This window comes from Ambystoma mexicanum, chromosome 3q (assembly GCF_040938575.1).
Source record: "Ambystoma mexicanum isolate Mex_15411 chromosome 3q, UKY_AmexF1_1, whole genome shotgun sequence".
Taxonomy (NCBI): Eukaryota; Metazoa; Chordata; class Amphibia; order Caudata; family Ambystomatidae; genus Ambystoma; species Ambystoma mexicanum.
The window spans coordinates 70,665,468-70,687,371 of record NC_090926.1 but is presented as its reverse complement, the minus strand read 5'-3'; the positions used below and the strand labels follow the sequence as shown (position 1 = coordinate 70,687,371).

Genomic DNA, 21,904 nt, shown 5'->3' with positions numbered 1-21,904 from the left:
TTTGTGGTAAACATGTGTGATGTGATGTTCAATGTAACTGTGTTTAATGTTTTTTTTTATGATATGTATAATCTTGTTTGAGTTTGGTACACCATATGGAAATCCAATAAACCTTTCCTGCTCAGCGTTGTATATGAAATATTTGAAGTATATAGTAAAACTTACCACAGAGGGTGGATATCCTCCACTGGCCAACAGTGATGTTTAGGGCCTGGCACTGAGCCATGTAGACGGCTATGGACAGGCACAGCACTGAATGGTTACCACTACTTGTGCAGAGGTCATATATGCAGCTCATCACAAAGGTCTCTGGGTGCAGGACTGCATTGCAAGAGGCAAAGGGACCAGCTGTGTCGGACATTATGCCACAGTACGTTGAGCCATTGTACAATGCTACATTTTGTCCAGAGCATGATGGCGCTACAACGTCCTCTGTGCACCGTTGCTCATTATTGTCCACACTTCCGCTTGCTCCAAAGAAAGGCTGAGAAGTAGTCAGGATGGGAGTCACAGATGAGGAAGCATCCAAGGGGGTACTGTTTGAATTGCCACACAAGCCACAGGTGGAATAGTTGTTGGCCATCAATAAGGTGACGGTTACGTGATGACGTCCATCGTAGATGACTTTCAGCCCAAAGTCTGTACTGACCTGTACTGATAGGCCGCTGCGGTATACGTTGATCTTTCCCCCAGAAAGAGTCGCCGGCACCATAGACCACGTGCCATTTATCTAACAAATGTAAGAGAAAACAATGGGCATTTACAGAAATAACAATGGTATTCATTTCATGTAACTATTGCATGTTATGCAGGGATATTTCAGTATCATTCAGTAAATATTCTGTTTTATAGATCGGATCCATCAACAGCATCATGCAACAGAAAATAACAAACATATTATGTATGCTTAAGAGCTTTACTAACACGTAAAAGGAGCACATAAAATGGTCCAACTCTATACAGTTGAACCAATAACTAAATGACGCGAAGTGCAACTGTAAGCACCTAGGCAAGGTAAACCACGACCCAAAGACTTATCATCAAGCCTGCTCATGGCGTCACACACCAAGGCTTTAAGCAGACGATCTTTGGAGTAATTTGTGAAGCATGTGTCTGCTTCTCCGCAGCCGCTTCTAACATAAATCCTAGACATAGAATATTGTCATTTATTTTTGAATCCCCTATGCCCGTCAGAGAGGCTAAGGACAAAGCCCATCTTGTCGCCCTTGTCTGACTGCACCTGAAAAGCTATAAAGAGGAAATATGAAAAGTTGTATCGGCTGGGAAAGAGCCGAAGAAATGAAGAATTGTTTTTGAAGCTCTTTGTATAGGGGCATAATTCAGCAATTCCAACACTCACGTATGTTACAAAAAACAATATGTAGTATTCTCAAAACAATATATTATATAATAAAGCATAGATACCTTAATAGATATCTTATAGTATATTGCATACATCATAGGATGAAATGCACATCTCTTATATGGAAAAAATGATGTTGTATAGGGAAATTGTGATATCATTGACTGAAAATCGATATGTGATATTATGAAAAGAAATATACCAGTTAACGAGAGACTTGTATCATATTCCGAAATTAATTCTCACCACTGAAAAAAAGATGGTGTTGGAAATGTTGAATTATGTCCCCAATGGCCATGCAGCTGTCACTGTGTAATGACATGGAACGTTCCCAAACTTGATGTTGTTGCATAAGGGGTATTCAAATGGGCATGAGCACTTCTCTTTCCTGTGATATCCTGTGATATCACTACATCAAGGCATAGCTAATATCTATTGGTTCTTGGACCAGAGAATAGTGCTGACTATAGACAACCTGAAAGCCTCTCTCTAGATACAGAGTCCCACCACGGCCATGGTTGTGACTTGACCTCGCCATCCCATAAGCATACAATGGTCAGGAGTGGCCCACTGACTGTAAGACCTAGCTCTGCCAATGGTTGCTTAACATGCTTGCAGGGTGGTAAGTGGCTTGTAACAAGTAATATCCATGGTTCCTTCACAGTCGGCCACTTGGGACCAAAGATTCTCTGTAATACTTACTTTTATATTTATTTATTTCTTAGAGTGATTTAGTTAAACTTTCCACACTTAATAACTTATGTATAAAAGAAACAAGGTATAACTTTCATAGTGCAATACATCATAATATTAGTACCTCAAGTGCATACAAATTAATAAGGTTTTAAAAACATAAGTGCAAATAACTCCTATTAAGTACGATTGTAAAAATTGTAGGTCATTTTCAAGTTTTCATAATTCAAATCGATGTCTTCAATTTCTAATCATAGCTTAGTCACAGATAGTGTGGCAAGGCAGGGCATGGGGTTAAGACAGAGAAGTAGATAAATCCTTCTCAGCTTCAGAGAGGGGAAATTAATGAAATATTGCTGGGGGTCATTCTCTATATATGTGGATGTTATATCTTCTTGAGGGTTTTTTATATTTTTTGCACCTCAACAATATTTTTACCACAATCCCACTTTTTCACCTGCTCTGTTGCATCTTTTTTAGGTTTTTCACAACAAACATCGGTTTTTCACAACAAACATCTGGACCGAGACCCATTTTTTTAGTGAGGTTATTTGTCCTACTAAACCTGTCACTAGTGATTTTAAGGCTGATTCATGGAATTAATGTGCGCGGAAAATGGCAGCGCAAGCTTGAAAATCGCAGCGCAAGCGTGCCAAAGCCGCGCACTTCGATTCATGGAAGTCAGTGCGCGTGTAAATCCTGGGATGTGCGCTAAAATCGTGGGTGGCGCACGCGGGCGCACACATCATCAAACGGCGTGCACTACGCGCACAGCGAAAGCGCACATAGTGCAGCGCACACAACAAAAGTGGGTGGAACACGGGGTGTAACACGCGGAATGGGGAACAACGTGTGAAGATGTGGGCGTTACGGGGGAAGTACAGGAGGTAAATGCTCGCAACGCCCACACGCGCGCCTACAACACATATTCATGGAATCGAACAGGGGAAACGCGTGCGCCAAAAAATACACGCTAATCCGGGAAAACATACGCCAGCAGGAAGCAGGCGTATGCGGCCCCGCGCAATATAAAAGTGCGCGCAAACAACAAACAAGCTCAGACGCTACGATGAATATACCATTCCTCGCAGCAGTGGTTGTGTGACACAGCAGGAGGAGGAGGATAGCCAGGCCCCGGATTTTTACACCCAGGACCAGCCTTTTTGGAATGCCTGATGACCAGGTGTATGGGGGGTACAGGTTTCCACCACACATAATACTCAACCTGGTGAGTGAGTGGGAGGATGACCTCACATCACCCACCCTGTGCTCCCAAGCACTGAGCCCCTTGGAAAAGGTGCTCAATGTACTGCACTTCTTGGCCACTAGGTGTTGGCCATCATGACTGCACGCTCCTCAGTCCGCAGGCACATATGCATGCCCAGAACACCTGCAGAAAGGCAGGCTGCCATCCAGGACTTTTACAGGGTGGCACACTTCCCCAAAGTGCTAGGTGCCATTGATTGCACCCATGTGGCTCTACGTCCATCCAGGGAAACTGAGCACATCTATAGAAACCGCAAGCACTGGCATTCCATCAACATGCAGGTAGTATGTGATGCCAAGGGAATCATCACCTCAGTATATGCCAACTATCCAGGGTCCACCCATAATAGTTTCATTTTCAGAATGTCACCCCTAAACCGGGACCTAGAAGCTGGGCGGCATGGCGATACATGGCTGCTTGGTGAGTATAAATGCCTCTGCACATGCATGCATGTCAGATACTGAGTAATGTCACAACCCCACTAATGATATCCATCATCACCTCCCCAGGGGACAGTGCCTACCCTCTGAGCACCCACATGATGATGCCAATTTGGAACCCCACCACACCACCTGAGGTAAGATACAACACAGCCCATATTGCAACCCGGGGCATAGTGGAGCGCACATTTGGAGTGCTCAAGTCACGCTTTCGCTCCCTTGACGCTCTGGTGGGGCAGCTGCTATACGCGTCCCCAGTAGTGTGCAGGATCATAGTGGCAGCATGTGTCCTGCACAACGTTGCAAGCCTCCGGGGCCTGCGGGTGGACATGGTGGTGCCCCCACATCCCCAACCACATGCACGGCCGCTGCGCATGGGAGGTGAAAGGGCACGTGGTGAGGCAACCCGTACGCAGCTGGTGGCTAATTACTTCACCTAAAATCCTACCCCTGCGGAGTGCACACAGGCCTGGCACATACCAGCTGACAATCAATGATGATGACATAAGGGACAGTCAACTGTCACAACCATACCAGCCTGAGATTGGACACCTGGAAGTGTTACATTTTGTGCATCCCTACCTACTTAAAGACAACCAATGCTGTGTGACAAAAATACACACATTCATGCTGCATGAATGACTACCCCTTGAAAAATACAACATGAAAATAGTGCCATGTCACCGAACCCCTCCCCATCTCAGCTACCCACATGTCATGCAATGTGAAAGCAACAAAATGAATGCACAACACATGACACAAGTGTCACAAAGGGCACTGTCCCAAATGTAAACAGGCCACAGACAATATGCTCCCAGTAATCAATAAGAAACAGCACACATGACTAAATACTTACCAGAAACACAGAACAGCAACACAGGATGAAACAGTGTCAAAATACGACAGTACAAAATCAAAGTAGTGCAAGTCTCACAACCTGACAAAGCCAGCATATCGACCCCTTCCAACTGCAGAGTGTTGCTGTCAGGCAAATGTGTCAGTGTACTGCATGCAACATGAACTGCATCTGCAAAGGAGACGGCCTTGTGAAGACATGAAGAAGGTACATGTGAATAAGGAGAAAGACATGGATGCACAAGCACATATCAATACACCATGCAGTGTTCAATCCAACAACAATCCCCACTAGGGATGTACACACAGTTTTGACTACAGACTGCCCACACAGCTCATGGGAGCCCAATGCCACTGTGTAAGTTACTGTCACTTGGTCAAATCCTTTGCAAGCCCATGGAAAGGGGAAGCAGGAGGGGTGTGTGTATCAAGAACCCAAGCATCTAACCCAAAGATAGGACAAGCCTGCATGTGCCCAGCTGGAATACACAGTGGATGCCCACGGGAGCCACACAAGGCAACACACTGTAAAAAAAAAAAATCAAAAGTGGCGGACCAGGGGGGGGGGGGGACACCCAGGAGGTTCGAGGACAGGGTGCACCCCAACACCCACCTGTGTGGATGTTGAGAAAAAAAAATACCTCCATGGGCTCATGGCCTGCACGGCTACGCTAATGTGGCAGAACTGCTGTCGCTCTCTTCACCCTCTGCTGCTACATCAGGAGGTGGCCGTGCTATGGGAGGCAGCCCACGCAAAGCCCTAGTATGGCCCTCCATGGCAGCAAGCATGCAAGCATGGAAGGTTTCGTTCTGGAGGATGACGGTGCGGAGATCCCCATGCAGCACCTCACGGGTAGCCCACATTTCTACCTGCATAGCCTGTCGTGATGCCCGGATCTCCGCACGGGTTGCCTGGAGCTCTGCTGAGAGTGAACGTGTGAGCTCCTCCAGCTGCTGTTCTGACCTAAAATTTCGGGAAGCCTCAAGTTCACCCAGAGTCTCCCTGAGGAAATGGTGTTCTAACCTCAGGGCTTCCCTGTGACTACAGATATGGCTTTGCGCAGAGTCTACAGTGCCGCCCGTCGGCCCCTGGTGGACGCCAACATGTCCTCCCTGTGTGATTGGCAAATGGAGTCTGTTGCCTGCTGTTGGTGCTCCATCTGCCTTTCAGGGGGGAGAATGGAAGTGGCCACCCTATCCATTACCTGAGCCATCATTTCACACGATGCTCCCTGTTGTGCTGCTATACCGTACATGGAGTTTTCCCATACAGTATTGCCTAGTGGCGCACGGCCACCGCGTCAGTAGGCACCACACCTATTTGGGGCAAGGCGATCTGTACCTTGCTGGGCTGGCACTGCCTGAGGCTGCAGGACTGCATTCCCCTGCTGATCTGCTGGCCCAGGAACATGATCAGATGTTGTGGGGTGTGACCCTGCATCCGTAACCGCCAAAGGCGGAGTTACCAACACTGACATCCCCATAGAGGACCCTACTCCCGGTGCAGGTGGGTTGGACAGAACAGCATCCCTCCCAGAAACACTCACCTGCGATGGCACATATGTCTCACTGTCCGATTCAGCACCTGAATCATAGAGGTCTGCGGAGATGTACCCAGAGACACCTGTGGACTGCAGGAGGATTGGGTTTTCACCCACCACCACCCCACGTCCTCCAGTGGTGCCCGGTTGTGGCTGAGATTCCTCCTGGGTCTGCACCATCTCCTCTAACTCAACAGCATCAAGTGCGTCATCACCTGCATAAACATGAAAGACAACAAATGGAAACAGGCATGAGCACCATAGCACACACATAGGCCTGACAAGCCAGAGATCCAGTACATGAATAACACATGTCCCACATGACTATAACCCTGCCATGCATGCACTGTCAATGAGTTGGAAGGGGAGGTAAAAAGCAGACACTGAGGACTCCAAGATGGAAAAGCAACACATTTGCTGCATGCTGGATAGCACTAGCATCACACATTAGCCTGTGAGTGGCATGTCCAATACACATACATGACACATGCCAGTACAGCCATATGTTAGTGAATGAGTACTGTCACCCATCCATGTGAGATGGACATGATGAGATGAAAAATTCAAAATAGTGTAACAAAATATGCATGTGCCACACACTGCAACACATCCAGTTAAACAATTATACAGTGATGGCAGGCAGATGGATACACCAATGGTTGGTCACTTCAACAAGACAGGAAACAACAGTCATGTTCCACATTCAAAAAGGCCCCAAACATTAATGTGAGCAGGCCCTTATTCAATCAGCCTGAATGGTCAAATCATTCCCATAACAAGGTAATACATGTGGGCCATTGTGGGGTGTAATCTATGACAGAAGCATGTCACGTATGTGGCAGTAGGGCAGAAAAATGTGTTGCAAAAATGGGAGGATTGAAACAATTAGCCAGAACAAACACTGAAAACTTTGAACAATGTTGTTGCAAGATGACAGTTCAAGGGCAACTGCAGTAATGTGGTGCTAATTGGCTACTGTGGTCAGAAGGGTTACTGTCATACCCAAATCCAAGGCCGGTGAATGGTTTGGAGGAAGCTCATGGGTGACCTATGCCACTCAGGAGTACACACCCTCACCTGGCACTCAGTCACAACACATAACCCAAGCAACATACACATGGATAACACACACATGCATGGGCACTCACCGGACAATGCTTCATAATCTGGTAGGTCTCCCACGCCTTGGATCTGTTCCTCTGTGACGAAGGTTCCAGCAACAGACTCATGTTCAGTGAGTTGGTCATCCTCTGGGGGAGACCCACCGCCAGTCACCAGAGTAGAGGCATGATTGGAAGCCAGCTTGTTCTTGGCTCTGCGTTTCAGGTCATTCCACCGCTTGTAGCAATCATCAGCTGTGCGCCTCACAAATCCAAGGGCACTAATGTGGTGTGCAATGGTCTGCCAGTGGGCCCTACGTTGAGCAGGCGTAGTGTTGCAGCCTGCAGTCACCACCATTTCGCGGCTTACTTGACGTGCCTGAGTGTGTAGCCGTGTCTGGGGTCTCAGCCTTTAGTGCAAGAGCACCCTTCTTCTTCTTCTTGGAAGGTGGTGCGGATCCTGAGTGGCTTAGATCGCTCTGGTTAGTAGGGGCAGAAGTGCAGGGGGACTGGGTACTTGAAGTTTGCGAATGCACAATGACCAAAGGTCTTGGTGCAGGCATTGACTGCAGGGTGATGTTGGCAGGGCCAACATCGGTGTGATGGACCTGGACCGACACTATCCCGGCTGGGAGACTCAGAGCTGGAGTGGATTGAGCTGCAGCTGCCCCTGCAGCCTCCTCACCATGGCTACTTGGGGCAGCAGATGACATTGCTGCCCTAGATCCATGTGGCCTGGTAACAGCAACTTTCACCGCCACAGGTGGCTTAGACTTGGTGACCTGGAAGTCAGCCTGGGAGTCATCCTGTGCCGGTTCAGTTGACAAAATGGGCCGGTCCAACAAGGGCTGGCCTGGGATGGTGTCAGCTACATTTCCCACAACCATGGGGGGGGGGTATAGGTGGCCCCGATTGGTCCTCCACACACTGGGCTCTAGAGGCACCCTGCAAATCCTGGCCACGTCCCCTACCGCGCCCACCATGCCTACCTCTTTGAGGTTGGCCACCTTTGCCTCCCTTACTGCTTGGTCGCCTCCCAACCGTGGCACTGATGTTGTTGTGCATATGGGAGTTGCAGTAAACAATTGTCCTGAGCAATTGGGGTCAAAGGGGTAGGGTACCAGATGGAATTCGTACCCTAGTGCTCTAGCAAGGCTGTCTGTGACCCCTGGGGGAAGATGACGGGTCACGCAATGCACAGGCAACCCAAAAACAAAATGACACGTGCACGCAACCCCTGGTAGACCACGTGCGTGGAAAAAAGAACCCGCACTATGCTGTGGCACCTATAAACACAAAAATAAGCGTACCCGTGTTACACGCAGACTACAATGACCTCTGAAGGGGTACGCAACACACGGGGGCAACCACAGTTGGAAAATACGTGCGCGACTCACTGTCTGCCTTGAAAAAGAATGTGAAAAAGAAGCACATGTGTGCGTTGGCAACACCCCCGCCAAAAGAAGAAAAGAATGCAGTCTGAGGCAACAGGGAGTACGAACTGGAAACATTGTGAAGTAATCGCGCGTGAACCGACAAGAAGTACAAGAATCATCCGCTCACTCTCCACAAAAAAGCACGTACAAGGAAATGGCGTCCTACACATATCTTTTAATCCTGCCCACACGTGCAATGTCACAGACGCGCATACGCGCTAAGGCCCTTTCCTCCAATAGCATGCTGACGTGCATTATTCTCACATGCTTATTCACAATGTACCCGTGTTGTGGGAAACGCTGTGCACGTAACATCACAGACGCGCTTTCTCGTGCTAAATCACTCCGTATCAAGCTGGCCACGCAACAACACACGGAAGACCACACTCCTGCCCAGAAGGCCGAATTACTGCCCTCCAGAGCCCCGAGCATGCTCCCACCTGCCATCTGCTGCTGGCCATGTGCCCTGCTATTTGGTGCCTGCACATCAGCCATCTGCAGGGGTCCAGTTGCTGTGATCACCCCTGCTGGAACAGTAGACTCCCGACTGGTGTACCATCTTGCTCCACAGCCCAGCCCCAGGACCCAGTAGCCCACCCACACCTGCCTCGGGGGTTGCCATGTCGGACACAACACCATCTGGCACCACTGGCAACCCCCAGTCAGAGAGGCAGAGGGCTACCAGCTTCACTGCTGCAGAAGTTGGTATCCTGGTGGAGCAAGTCCTGGGGCGTTATGATGCCCTCTTTGGAAGTTCATGCACCAACAATGAAGGACGGAAGAGGATCTGGATCACTGCTGGGTGGATGAGGGTGCTGGGGGACATGAGTCGGGGCCTGCTAGCAGGTGCCCCTCACTGCTGGGTGGATGGGAGTGCTGGGGGACATGAGTCGGGGCCTGCTGGCAGGTGCCCCTCACTGCTGGGTGGGTGGGGGTGCTGGGGGACATGAGTCGGGGCCTGCTGGCAGGTGCCCCTCACTGCTGGGTGGGTGGGGGTGCTGGGGGACATGAGTCGGGGCCTGCTGGCAGGTGCCCCTCACTGCTGGGTGGATGGGGATGCTGGGGGACATGATTCAGTGCTCACTTGTGCGTGGTGACATGTGGGCTGGCTGGGGGCTTCGCCAGGGTGGATGGGCTGCCTGTGGGGCATGGCCAGGGGTGCAGTGTGTACCCCTGTGTTGGGGTCTGCCTGCAGGCCCTGGGGAGGTGGAGAGGGCACACCTGGGAGAACACACACTGTCAATTCATTGGCGCACCCCCGAAATACACGTACCCCGCTCGCACAAGGCCAATCGCGTGTGAAAGTTCCCGTGCACCCCCGAAATACACGTACCCCGCTCGCACAAGGCCAATCGCGTGTGAAAGTTCCCGCGCACCCCCAAAATACACGTACCCCGCTCGCAAAGGGCCAATCGCGTGTGAAAGTTCCGGCGCACCCCTGAAATACACGTACCCCACTCGCAAAGGGCCAATCGCGTGTGAGAGTTCACGCGCACCCCCGAAATACACGTACCCCGCTCGCATAGGGCCAATCGCATGTGAAAATTCCCACGCACCCCCGAAATACACGTACCCCGCTCGCACAGGGCCAATCGCGTGTGAAAGTTCCCGCGCACCCCTGAAATACACATACCCTGCTCACACAGGGACAATCGCGTGTGAAAGTTCCCACGCACCCCCGAAATACACGTACCCCCCTCACACAAGGCCAATCGCGTGTTAAGATTCCCGTGCACCCCCAAAATACACTTACCCCGCTCGCACAAGCCCAATCGCATGTGAAAGTTCCCGCGCACCCCAGAAATACACGTACCCCTCTCGCAGAGGGCCAATCGCGTGTGAAAGTTTCTGCGCACCCCCAAAATACACGTACTCCACTTGCACAGGACCAATTGCGTGTGAAAGTTCCCGTGCACCCCCAAAATACACATACCCCCCTCGCACAGGGCCAATTGCATGTGAGAATTCCCGCGCACCCACGAAATACACGTACCCCGCTCGCAGAGGGCCAATCTCGTGTGAAAGTTTCTGCGCACCCCCAAAATACACGTACCCCACTTGCAGAGGACCAATCGCGTGTGAAAGTTCCCGTGCACCCCCGAAATACACATACCCCCCTCGCACAGGGCCAATCGCATGTGAAAGTTCCCGCGCACCCCCGAAATACACGTACCCCGCTCGCACAAGGCCAATCGCATGTCAAAATTCCCACGCACCCCCGAAATACACGTACCCCGCTCGCACAGGGCCAATCGCGTGTGAAAGTTCCCGTGCACCCCCGAAATACACAAACCCCTCTCGCACAGGGCCAATCGCGTGTGAAAGTTCACACGCAGCGGGGTACGTGTATTGGGAGGTGTGCGCTGGGATTATTACAGACGTTTTCGTGGTTTGGGAGCTGTTTGCTGGTCCGCTGGCCTGTGCGCCATGTACGGGATTTGTGCGCTGTTCATGGCGCACGGGGAGGGGTTGGGGGCATAACTGGCGCTGCTGCAGGTTGCCGCGCTACTCTGCGCCACGGCTGGTTATGGATGTTAAAATCCATGAATACACTGTGCGCGGAAATGGATTTTGGCGCATGCGGCTGGCACAGACTGCCGCACACGCACACTGTGCGCCAGCTGCGTGCGCCACTTGTATGCTGAATTCTATGAATTACCCCCTTAATTGGAGGGCATTCCACAGAGTTCATAATATCTAATTTTCTTATTGGTAATTTGTCTTGCAAAAGTGATTGGGGGAAGAATAAGATGATTTTGATTTTGGCTGTTGTTTTTATGGAAGTGATCTCAAGTTCTAGTCTAATAGTTCGAATGCAAACCGAACTGGATAGACCGAACATTTTTCTTCCAAAAATGCCCTCTAATTTATTAAAGGAATCCAATGTCAACCTCCGATTTGCCTCCACTCCATAGAGGAGGCAAGGGAGAAGACTCTGATTATAGATGAGTAAAAGGCCCTTATAACTAAAACCTCCATATTTCAGAAGACATTTCCTGATTACACCTGCCCTCTGCGGGAAGGCTGTCTGTCTAGAATCCAAGTCCATTGTTCACGATTTCTCTGCGGCCATTAGAACACCCAAGCAGGGATAAGATACAGTACTTTCAAACTTCATATTTATTATTTGCCATTTAACAGCAGATTGACGTGTGGACTTTTTACATAGCATGACTTTAGTTTTGTTTTTATTTATTTGTAAATAATTTTCCCTTGAGTAATCCATTAACAATGTACTAATAAGAGTTCACAGCGGGACTCCTGGTACGATGCTAAAAGACAGAGTCAGAGCATAACCATCGAAAGGTATGCATGGTGAATCCAGGATTGTGCAACAAACTAGAGGTGACCCAGAAGTTTTGAGGTCCTTCAGCTGCACCCAGTTAGGCTTCAGAAAGGTGTTTTCAATAAACTGAAGAGATTGTCTGGTATGAGTGCCCTCCAATTATGCATCGTGTAGAGTACACACCAGCGTACCTGGTGGCCAACCCCCACATATCTGGTGTAAATTCTCCTAGCACAGCAAATCAACCAACCAGCTTGAATCACAGCTTGCCTGCAAGGAGAGGATCTGTAAACAATCATTCTCTTGTCACGCAGCCACCCTCTGCAACTGAATCCTGCTATCAGCGTGGAATGTCCCCACAATTATCCAACTTCACAAATCTCTCAAAACATGGCTAATTCAACAACATCTGACCAATGACTAATCCCAATGGATGCACATACCTCAACTCACAGTACTGCAATACTGTTAAAAGATGAAAGGCTAATCTCCGCTGCTCTCGAACTAGGGCTGCGCTTTAAACAATAAAATAGTGCCCCTGCCAAGACCATAGTTTTATATGCATTTGGCCAAAAAGAGATAACATAACAAAACTCCTTAAGAAAGTCAAAGGCGGAAAAGCCACCGTCCAAAGTGAAAAGAGGACATTTGTATAGGCCAGCGAGTGCTACACAAGTTCACCAGACCATTCAAGTGTGAGCGTTAGGTCATTCCTATAAACAGATCAATGCATATGGTCTTTTCTTATAATCTCACGTGACTATTAAATATTCTTAGGTAGAAAGTCCCCAGTTTGGTAGCCATTGGGAACTTTCTCATTTTTTATGTAATGCCTTGACCATTTGTCCTCAGTGAGTTCCACCCAGGTCTCACTGGGGGACATACTGCCTGGGAAGCCCTTATGGCCTCAAAGTGCCCCTTTATATCACTAGTCGAATAACCCCACTAGCGATTATGGCAGGTTCTGGTTGGTGGCAATGATAGCTTATGTCAAGGCTGCACCATGTGGGGCCATTTCACCTCAAAGGGATCTTTTCTTGGTCCCCGAAAGAGCCATGAAATGACAGCTCTGGTTTGTTTAAAGCCAGCATACTGTCATTTTTAGGAACATGTGTTCTGAAATTGCAGCTTGTTATCATTTTCATGTGAAAAAAAACCCAGGATCTCTACCAGATAGCCCAGGGAGTGTCTCAATGGGGGGAACAAAAGCACAATCTTTTATTCAAAAAAATGAAAAGTGTTTTATTGCCAAGAGGAGTGACATTTTCTGAATGGTACACAGATTGGTTCTCCCAGACTGTGTGGCCATTACACTTCCTAGAACCGAGTGCTGCAGGGAATGCCATTGTTTCCTTAAGCTTAATATTTGGAGTATCCATACTGGCCTTAGCCTAGCCATTCATGTGGCTTCAGAATAGGGGTGGACAGGGAACCAAAAGAGACCCTGGAAATGATGTTCAAAGTGGCCCCATATTACACATGTTCAGCAAGCCCAATCCTTTTCCTGTGAGAACATGTGGAAATAAAATAGGTTAACACACAAACGAGGCCAGGGTGCAGCTTTAGAGTCAGTCATAGAAGGGGGTTGCCCTAGTCTGCACAGGGATGTGTGGTGGATAATTGTATAATGGCCATGCACATGGGCTGTATTTCAGACCTTGTCATATTGGGACTGTCAGCAGCCTTTGACATCACTAATCATGGTTGGTTCCGGGGCCTTCTTCAGGAACTGGGCTTGAAAGAATCTACTTCTTCCTGTCGGGAGGGAACTAAGAGGTGGCCATTGCTTCATATGTGTGGCTGATGGGCAGCGTTCTTTATGGAGCTCAGCGGGGATCTGCCCTTTCCACACTGTTGTTCACTAGCACTCTGGATATGACGCACAGTCAGATGGCTTGGAATGTGGGAATTATCTGTGTGCGCACCGCAGTGCACCATTTTGCGCCTACCTCTTCCTCCGTTGCCTGTCCTACTGGCACTCCACCACACCAACCCTCTCTCCCTACTCCTTTGTTGACCAAAGCGTGAACATTTCTCCCCTTTCTCTTTTGTGTTATCATCCACTTGTTTTTGGAGTCAACTATAAGCAATAATGGTGATATCATGGGGGAAGGTCATTCCATGATGTTGCACCCCGACACTGTTATTGCCGTATTATATGTCAGCTAATGGATAACATCCAGAGTCATGGGCTGTAGTGGGGTGCATATTCTGATGGGATTCTTGAAACAGCACAACCATGGAATGGTCTGCATCTCAAAAAACCATCTGGATGCTCCGCGCAATCCTGCCGCGAACATGGGAACTGGACACACCGCTTAGATAAACCAAGGCCATTATCCAAGCTAAATTTGTTCAGAGCGGGTCACCATTACCAAACAATGGTGGACGCTCATACAAGAGGGGGCGAGGATTTCAATTTATGTAGCCGGCCCCTGTGAAAAAAAGCAAGCTAGCAGCTGCCCTGACCAGGTGGAGGATGTAAGATGCAGAGGAGTGTGGAGGAGAGCTGCCGAAGGAGTGTGCCAGGTGAGGTATTGGTTGGTGGGAAGGACTGTAACTTGGATTTGAGTGTGCATGTAAGGGGTGTGAGAGAAACCTACAGAGCAAGAGTAGTGAGTGAGTGAAGGAATAGGTGACTGGCGCAGTGAAAGGAGAGTGACTGTGAGAGAATGTGTGGGTGGAGAGTAGTGTAGAGGAGAGAGGGCTGTGGTGGTGTCGTGGAGAGGGGAGGGGAGTGCAATGGGAAGAGGACAGTAATGGTATGGTGGAGTGTAGAGAGTAATAGTGCTTAGAGGGCAGCATAGTAGGGGTGGGAGGAGAGATTGGAAGAGGGTAGCGTAAAGGGAAAGTAGGAGTGAGTAGTAAAAACTCGTAATGAGGCCCATTGTGATTATTTCATATTATTTTTGATTTTACAAAACATATAATTTCACAGGTCCACTACTCTAAATTGCGCAGGCTAACAATGATGCATGACCGTTTCCTTGTTATGTTTTAATTATATACAATGGCCTCCTAATAATTGAACATATTCCTTGAATTGTGTTTAATAATTTTGTAAATGTATGGCATTTAACATCAATGATTCATAATGTGGATGAAGCGAGCAATATTGTAGCATCATCAACCAAACTCGCTCTGCATCTAAATTTCATCTTGACCTGAAGAGATGATTTAAGGTGGCAGATTATCACTGACATTCCTGTAGTAATTCATAAAGACCCTCAACTATGATACATCATAAAGAGAAGGCTGGCCAAGTTCATGCAAATCAAAGCGTTCCTCCAAATATAATTCACATGTTATAGTTCTTTAGAAAATTCATATTTTCTTATCCTAATAGAGAACTACCCTACAATCAACCCTAGTATGGAAACAGTCATACATTCAGAAAAGTGATGCAAGAAGAACAGATTACAGGCAGAATGTCCGATTAGGGAAAAGGAAAAGGGACAGAGGCACAGGAACTAAGGTGGGGGGGGGGAGGGGGAGAACTAGTGGGAGTTTTTTCAGAAAGACAGGCTTCTTTCAGTTAATTGGGTGGGAGTCCAGTGGCTAGTGAGTTGCTTTGGGTTAGACTATTGCATTGGTGTATGTTTTCTATAAGATTGTGCTGGGGTGCAATGTCAGGTATAGCCCGCTGTGTGATTGTTCATTTCTAGAAGCTGAGGTCAGATGTACACGAAGAGTATCACGTTTTTCACTTTACTTGTGTGGTGCCATTGTGTCAATTGCAGGTGATAAATTGGGGTTGAACGGCTGAATCTGTTGTGGACTGCGAAGGCGAAGAAATCAACATATTGGCCCTCATTACAACACCGGTGTTAACCAATAGCACCATGGTTAACGCTGGTAACTTACCGGATCCGCCATGGTGAAATGGGGAATTTCCACCCCATTCCAAGGTTGGTGGGGCGGTAATTCCCCATTCCACCATGGCGGACTCGTTACAACACTGGCACCAACCATGGTGCTAATAGCGTCATGGTTTAGCGCCGGGGTTGTAATGAGGGCCAGTCTGTGGTAAATCCTTCAAGTCCCACATGGAGTCCATCAAGGAGGACTGTCAACATGTGACATCACTCATAATCAAGTGGAGTTACCCCAGACAGGTGGCAGGCACGATAACGAGTATGGCAGTATTCCCAGTGGAAATATTGCCACAAAGAAGCACAGAGGCAAGAACATGCTAATGTTATGTCCGTTCACTCACATCAAAGGCCCTCATTACGAGTCAGGCGGTGGACCATGGTGCTATTAGCACCATGGTCCATGCCGGTAACTCACCGACTCCGCCATGGTGGATGGCGGAATTACCGCCCCATTCCAAGGTGAGTGGGGCGGTAATTCCCCATTCACCATTTGCCCTTCCCCATTCCCAATTTTGCCCCATAGGGCATAATGGGGATGGGGAAGGCGCTAATTATGGCACCGTAAATTACGGTGCTGTAATTAGCACCAAGGTCGCTTAGCGCCTTGGAAAGCAGGCGTTAAAGTGTGAATCAGGCGTTAAGGGTTAACGGCGACAACGGCCCGGTTAAACCCTTAACGCCTGACTTGTAATGAGGGCCAAAGTCTGGGCACATTTTTGCAGCAAGCTACTTTAGACTGCTCTTAGTACCACTTCAGATGTGTGCACGCCTTACTGTGGTATCAGAATTGTAATCAGTGCTTTTAGTGCAGTGAGAATTCAATAGTGGCCCTGGCAGGGGGCATGGTGAAGGAGTTGCCTATTTTATCTAATAAAAATTAGAGATGTGGGCAAATTCATTTTGATGCACCTCCCTCTCCTTTTGATTCTTAATTTGTGGCGTCGACCCCTGCAGGCAGGCTTTTCACAACACTGATGCAAGCATCTCTGTCAGCTTCTGCCCAACCAACAAATAGTCATTGCTGCCTCACGAAATGGCTGCCTGGAGGGGACAGCACCTGGGATTAAGAAACAAAAGGAGTGGCGGATGCAGCAAAAGGAATCAGTACAATGCGCCTGCCTCTCTGACTGAGCTGAGAACTGCTCATGAAGTGTTGGGGGCAAATTAGGCCCAGTGAAGGAGACCTGGCAGAACCCCAACTCATGACAACTTTTTGGAGACTGCCAGGCGCTGCCGTGCATAGCCCCTGCCCACTTAAATCCCTGACTGTAATACACCTTTTGATGAATACAGATAAAACTGGCATCATAAATAACTCACCAAGACAGGTCCAATGTTCCCAGAATAGATTGTTATACCAGTGTGGTATACATAGATATTCACAGTATGTACCCCGCTGGCCAGAATTCCTTCATATTCGCTCTGCGCCTCCACCAGGTAGGAAGGCAAGGCGGAGTCATAACAAGACTGAGATAGAACGTAGGTGCAGTTCCTTTGAATCTTGAAATAACGCGCGTCAAAGGTGGTGAAGAGGTAGGCTCCAGTGGACAGACACGTCTGACGATGAACTGGCAGGCAGGTGAAGAACTGGGCTGCTGCGAAACAGTCTTCCGCTGGTGAGCAGCTCTGAGGTTTGCACATAACTTGACTGGTGTTGGTGCATTCGCACTTTGTGTGGCAGGTATTCTCATACCAAAACGTGGTGTTCTGAGGTACAAACACCCCTAAGGAAGGGAAAAAAAAGAGTTTCATCAGATAGTCTTCAAATGGTAACAGTAAAAGTCCCCGTGTCCTACATATTATGTGCGATAAAACGAAATCAACATAGTGGATGCACCACTACAATACTGCAGTTCAACTCAAGTTGAGAGGGCTGATAATTTACCTGGGTGAGGAAATATTTAAATAATGCGTTGTTAATGGGTGCCATTGGGGGTGGGCGGCATACCTAGCTGCAGTCCCTTAAGTGGCACTACAAATCGAGCCGGGGCTCATCGAGAGGGCGTGGCCTAACAGCGGGGGTCTTGATGGCCCGTTAGGCCACGCCCCCTCGACGAGCCCGGGCTCAATGGGCTACTGCCCCCCTGCCAGGCAGCCTTTCGTAGAGATTAGCACCCTCTCCCCTATGGGGAAGAGGGTGCTGATCTCTGCATTTATTTTGTGTAGGCTTGCCTGGCAGGGGAGAGCGCCTGCCTATTCAGCCTTAATGGTGGTGCTGCCCCTCGCCAGCTGGCCAAATGGCAGGCATCATTTACACAATTTGCACTACAAAATGCAGAAAGGCGTTGTAAAGGTGATTCTACATGCCTTTTACTCTGGCTTTTCGCCCTTCGTAGTGCAAATGCCAAAAACTGAAAGTAGAAACATATGCAATTTACATATTTTTGCAAAATGACCTCTTCTGAGTGTAGTGGTGCATAGTTTGGTGTTTACGTGAAGTGGATGTTCCAGAACTCCCACGACAGTGTGCGAAGAAGAAGTTGGAAGTTATTGAGTAGGCATTGTGCGACTTAATCATTTGTTGCAGATGAGGGGGTAGCTGGCCATTTTTGCTTTGGAGAGGGAGGCACTCTAAAAAAAAAACCTGTTTCTCTTATTCTCTTATGTGATCATGAACACAGAATGGTCTTTTACCGCACTGCGTAAGAAGGGGCATTAATTAGGCCTAAACAGGACATCATTTAGGGTTAGCCATGAGTCACATTTGCCACCCAGTGCTACCCCTTGCCACCAACGTGGACAGCTTTGCTTGCAAACCCTATGATTTTACCTATCTTACTATTGCTATTTTTAAAGGCAGTATTGATTTAACATTTGTTCATTTACTAGCTGTAGATCTAGGTGTGTGTGGGCCCATTATAAATAACTTTCTCTGAACATGCTTCATCATCACAGTTTGCAATATTTTTAAATGTTTTATTTATTTAATGTTATTCAATTCAAAACGAAATTTTCACATTCTCATGAATCAATTTAGTACAACAATAACAATGAATACAATTACTACCAGTTAATTAAAATTAAACTGTCCTATAAACAATTCGATCAACTCATATAAAAACTGAAAATAATTACATTCCTTGCTGGCAAATCTGATAAAGTGCAGTCTGGTAATCCGAGTTAAGACAATATTTCCAAAATATGGGACCTTTTATCGATTTGTAACTATGCACACATTTTCCAAGGTTGCACATGTATAATGAGCCCAATATTTTACATTCCGTAATGACGTGTTTAGCGGTTTTGATTAAATGTGGGATTTTGCAAATACGACATCTCTTATCTGTAGGTAATTTAAGCTTAGAGCCACAGACTGTTAATACAGGAAGTTGATCAATAGTTGCAATAAAAGAACACATTTACAGACATTTAAGGACAGAGATAAAAACAAATCAAGTTGTGTAGTAATGTATGCACAACACTACTAACTTCTTGGAAGCTTTTTAAGTGGGTCAGATGTTCATAATTCTGATTCCAGTTCCAATTCTATATTTTGTTCTCAAACAGTGGCTTAAGCTGGTAATAATCACACTCACTCACTCCTTCCAGATTCCACCCAGTTGCCTTGAATAATTCTCTCTCCAGCTCTTCAAAACTATAATACCCATGCCCAACTTCTGATGTTAAATTGGCACCATTCACAGACAGCAACAGGCATCATTTGGAAGAGTGCTTGTCTTTAAGATACACGAATCCCCCTCTCTTGAGGGCAAGTCCACTTAATGACATCAACGCATGTTCCAGCCTAAGAAATTCCATAGGGTCGCAGGGAGGTAGGCCCAAAGGTTTAACCAGAACTGACCATCCAGAACATTTAGCCATTTGAGTTTTTTTAGTGTCAACACCTCAATGCCATAAAGTAAAGCCAGGCTGAAGCTCTGCTTGTAGAGCTTTCCAAAACTATTTCCCGTTTTTTGTCTCGCAAATGTATCCATGAAGACACTGAGTTGGCAGGTTTTCCTATTGTTGACAGAAATCATTTAGGCATAACCTCTGGCTGCGCTAATCGCAATACCCAAATAGGGATAGCTTTCCTCATACTCCATTCATACAGCAGATAATACTAGATTGGGCTCATTGATAGGCCTGCTAGTAAAAGTCATGATTTTAGTTTTGCCCATGTTTATTACCAGATTGTTCTTGTCTGCATGCGACCAGAGTTCCTTGACAGTCCTTCCCATCCGCGCAACAATGTGATAAAAAAGAACCAGGCTGTCGGCATATGATACGCACACGACATGGCTCCTACCAATCTTGGGGGGGTGGAGGGGCAATTGTATACTTTTTGCAGCCTAGTAGGCAAATCCCCTAAATACAGGTTAAACGGGGAGGGTGGAGTGAGGGCAATACCCAACCCTGCTTAACCTCTTTAACAGTGGGCACCAGGGCTGTAGTGGCCCCTCCACTGCTCAACCTCACCTGGACTCGATTGTCCTCATAGAGCAACTTCAACATATAAAGCATCATCTCGGGACAGCCCAGCGTTTCTAGTTTCTTCCACAAAAAAACTTGATTAACGGAATCAAAGGCTGTGCGTAAATCCACACAGACTGCCTACAATACCGGGTTGCTCCTGCAGCTAGCCTTGTTTATTAATGCATACATAAATCTTAAATTATGGGTGCTTGAGGAGCAAGGGTGGAACCCAGTCTGAAAAGTGTCAAGTATTTGCATACTCTCAACCCATCTCTGCAGTTCTTTAGACAAAGATTTTACCTATTATGTCTAACACGGATAATAATCTATAGTCAGATGGATATGTGCGAGAAACATTTTTGTAAATAGGGATTAATATCGAGTGTCTCCAAGAATCGGGGATGTTACCATCGATGCAAACTTTCCCAAACAGTATTTCCAATATTGTTGCCTGTACAAAAGGAACACTCTTGAGTAGGACATTTGCAAGGCCGTTGGGACCCGGTGCAATGGAGCTCTTCAATGTTCTTATCAAATCCTCAATATCTTCTCTACAAGTGACAAGAGATAGTTTCCTACCTCGTTTTTTTTTCTTCCTGAGGTTCACGTTCATCAGACTTAAATGTGACGTTCATCAGACATAAATGTATCACTAATGTATTCGCACCATTCTGCCCCATTAATCGGATTAGTCATTTTCCTAGGTTTAGATCCCTTAATTGTTCCTAACAATTGCAACATATATCGGATGTCATCACTTGGTGTCACCAGCAATCATTTGTTGCCAGTGTGCATCTCTACACGATGTCCGCTACCATTTGGCCCAACTACGATATTTGTTTTAAATTCTCCTTATCAGTAATATTGTTTCAGAGATTGCTAAATCTTTCTTTTTAATTTCCCTTATTTCTTTGGCATATGGCATTTACCATCTCTTATTTTCTTATCAAATATGTTACCATTTGTTCGGGTCTCTATTACAACATAGATGCCTTTACACACCATTATCTACGCTGTGAACACTTTTAGCGATCTTCTATTTCATTCGCTGTCATTTTCGATAGGTGGCTATAACAGTGATTATCCAAATGAGCGGTGAGATCTTTTACCTTTTCTAAGTTAGTTCTTGCCCTACTGACATGGTTTCCACCCTGTTTAATGTCAGTATTTACAATTTTTGTTATCTCATGCTCCTGAACTCCTAGGTTAATTGTGGTCGTTAATATGGTATGATCGCTATGTTTGTCCATATTAACACTGATGTTATTAACATAGGGTATAGAATCACAACTCCTATAAAAGTAATCGAGAGTGCTTCTTTTACTGCCATTTCTCCATGTGAATTCCCCCGGCCAATCCCCCTTTGCCCGCTGATTAATCATAACCATCTCCCAGTCATTCAAGAACTTCTGCCACAGTTAACCTTGTTAATTAGCGATCTAATGTGGCAGCACACTTTTAACATGCCAGTTTACATACCCTACGCAATTAGCTTTATTTATGCAGAGGGCATTTAAATCCCCCCCCAACAGTACCATGGGGGTCATTACAACATTGCCGGAATCTTGGCCGTAATTCTGCCGCGATACCTGCAAATGGTAATACCATTGTCCGGTGGTATCACCATCGGAT

At 47.1% G+C, this 21,904-nt stretch overlaps 1 protein-coding gene across 3 annotated transcripts in view; it reads right to left on the bottom strand.

Annotated features, from left to right (window-relative positions):
* Positions 1 to 21,904, bottom strand: part of LOC138582145 (alpha-tectorin-like) — a 402,447-nt gene that overhangs the window by 62,049 nt on the left and 318,494 nt on the right. For all 3 annotated transcript variants that reach the window (XM_069653169.1, XM_069653171.1, XM_069653170.1), the window contains exons 8-9: positions 17,177 to 17,580; positions 166 to 730 (exon numbers count right to left, since the gene is read on the bottom strand). In XM_069653169.1, the coding sequence (XP_069509270.1) occupies positions 166 to 730; positions 17,177 to 17,580 (969 nt within the window). The remainder of the gene's footprint in view (positions 1 to 165; positions 731 to 17,176; positions 17,581 to 21,904) is intronic.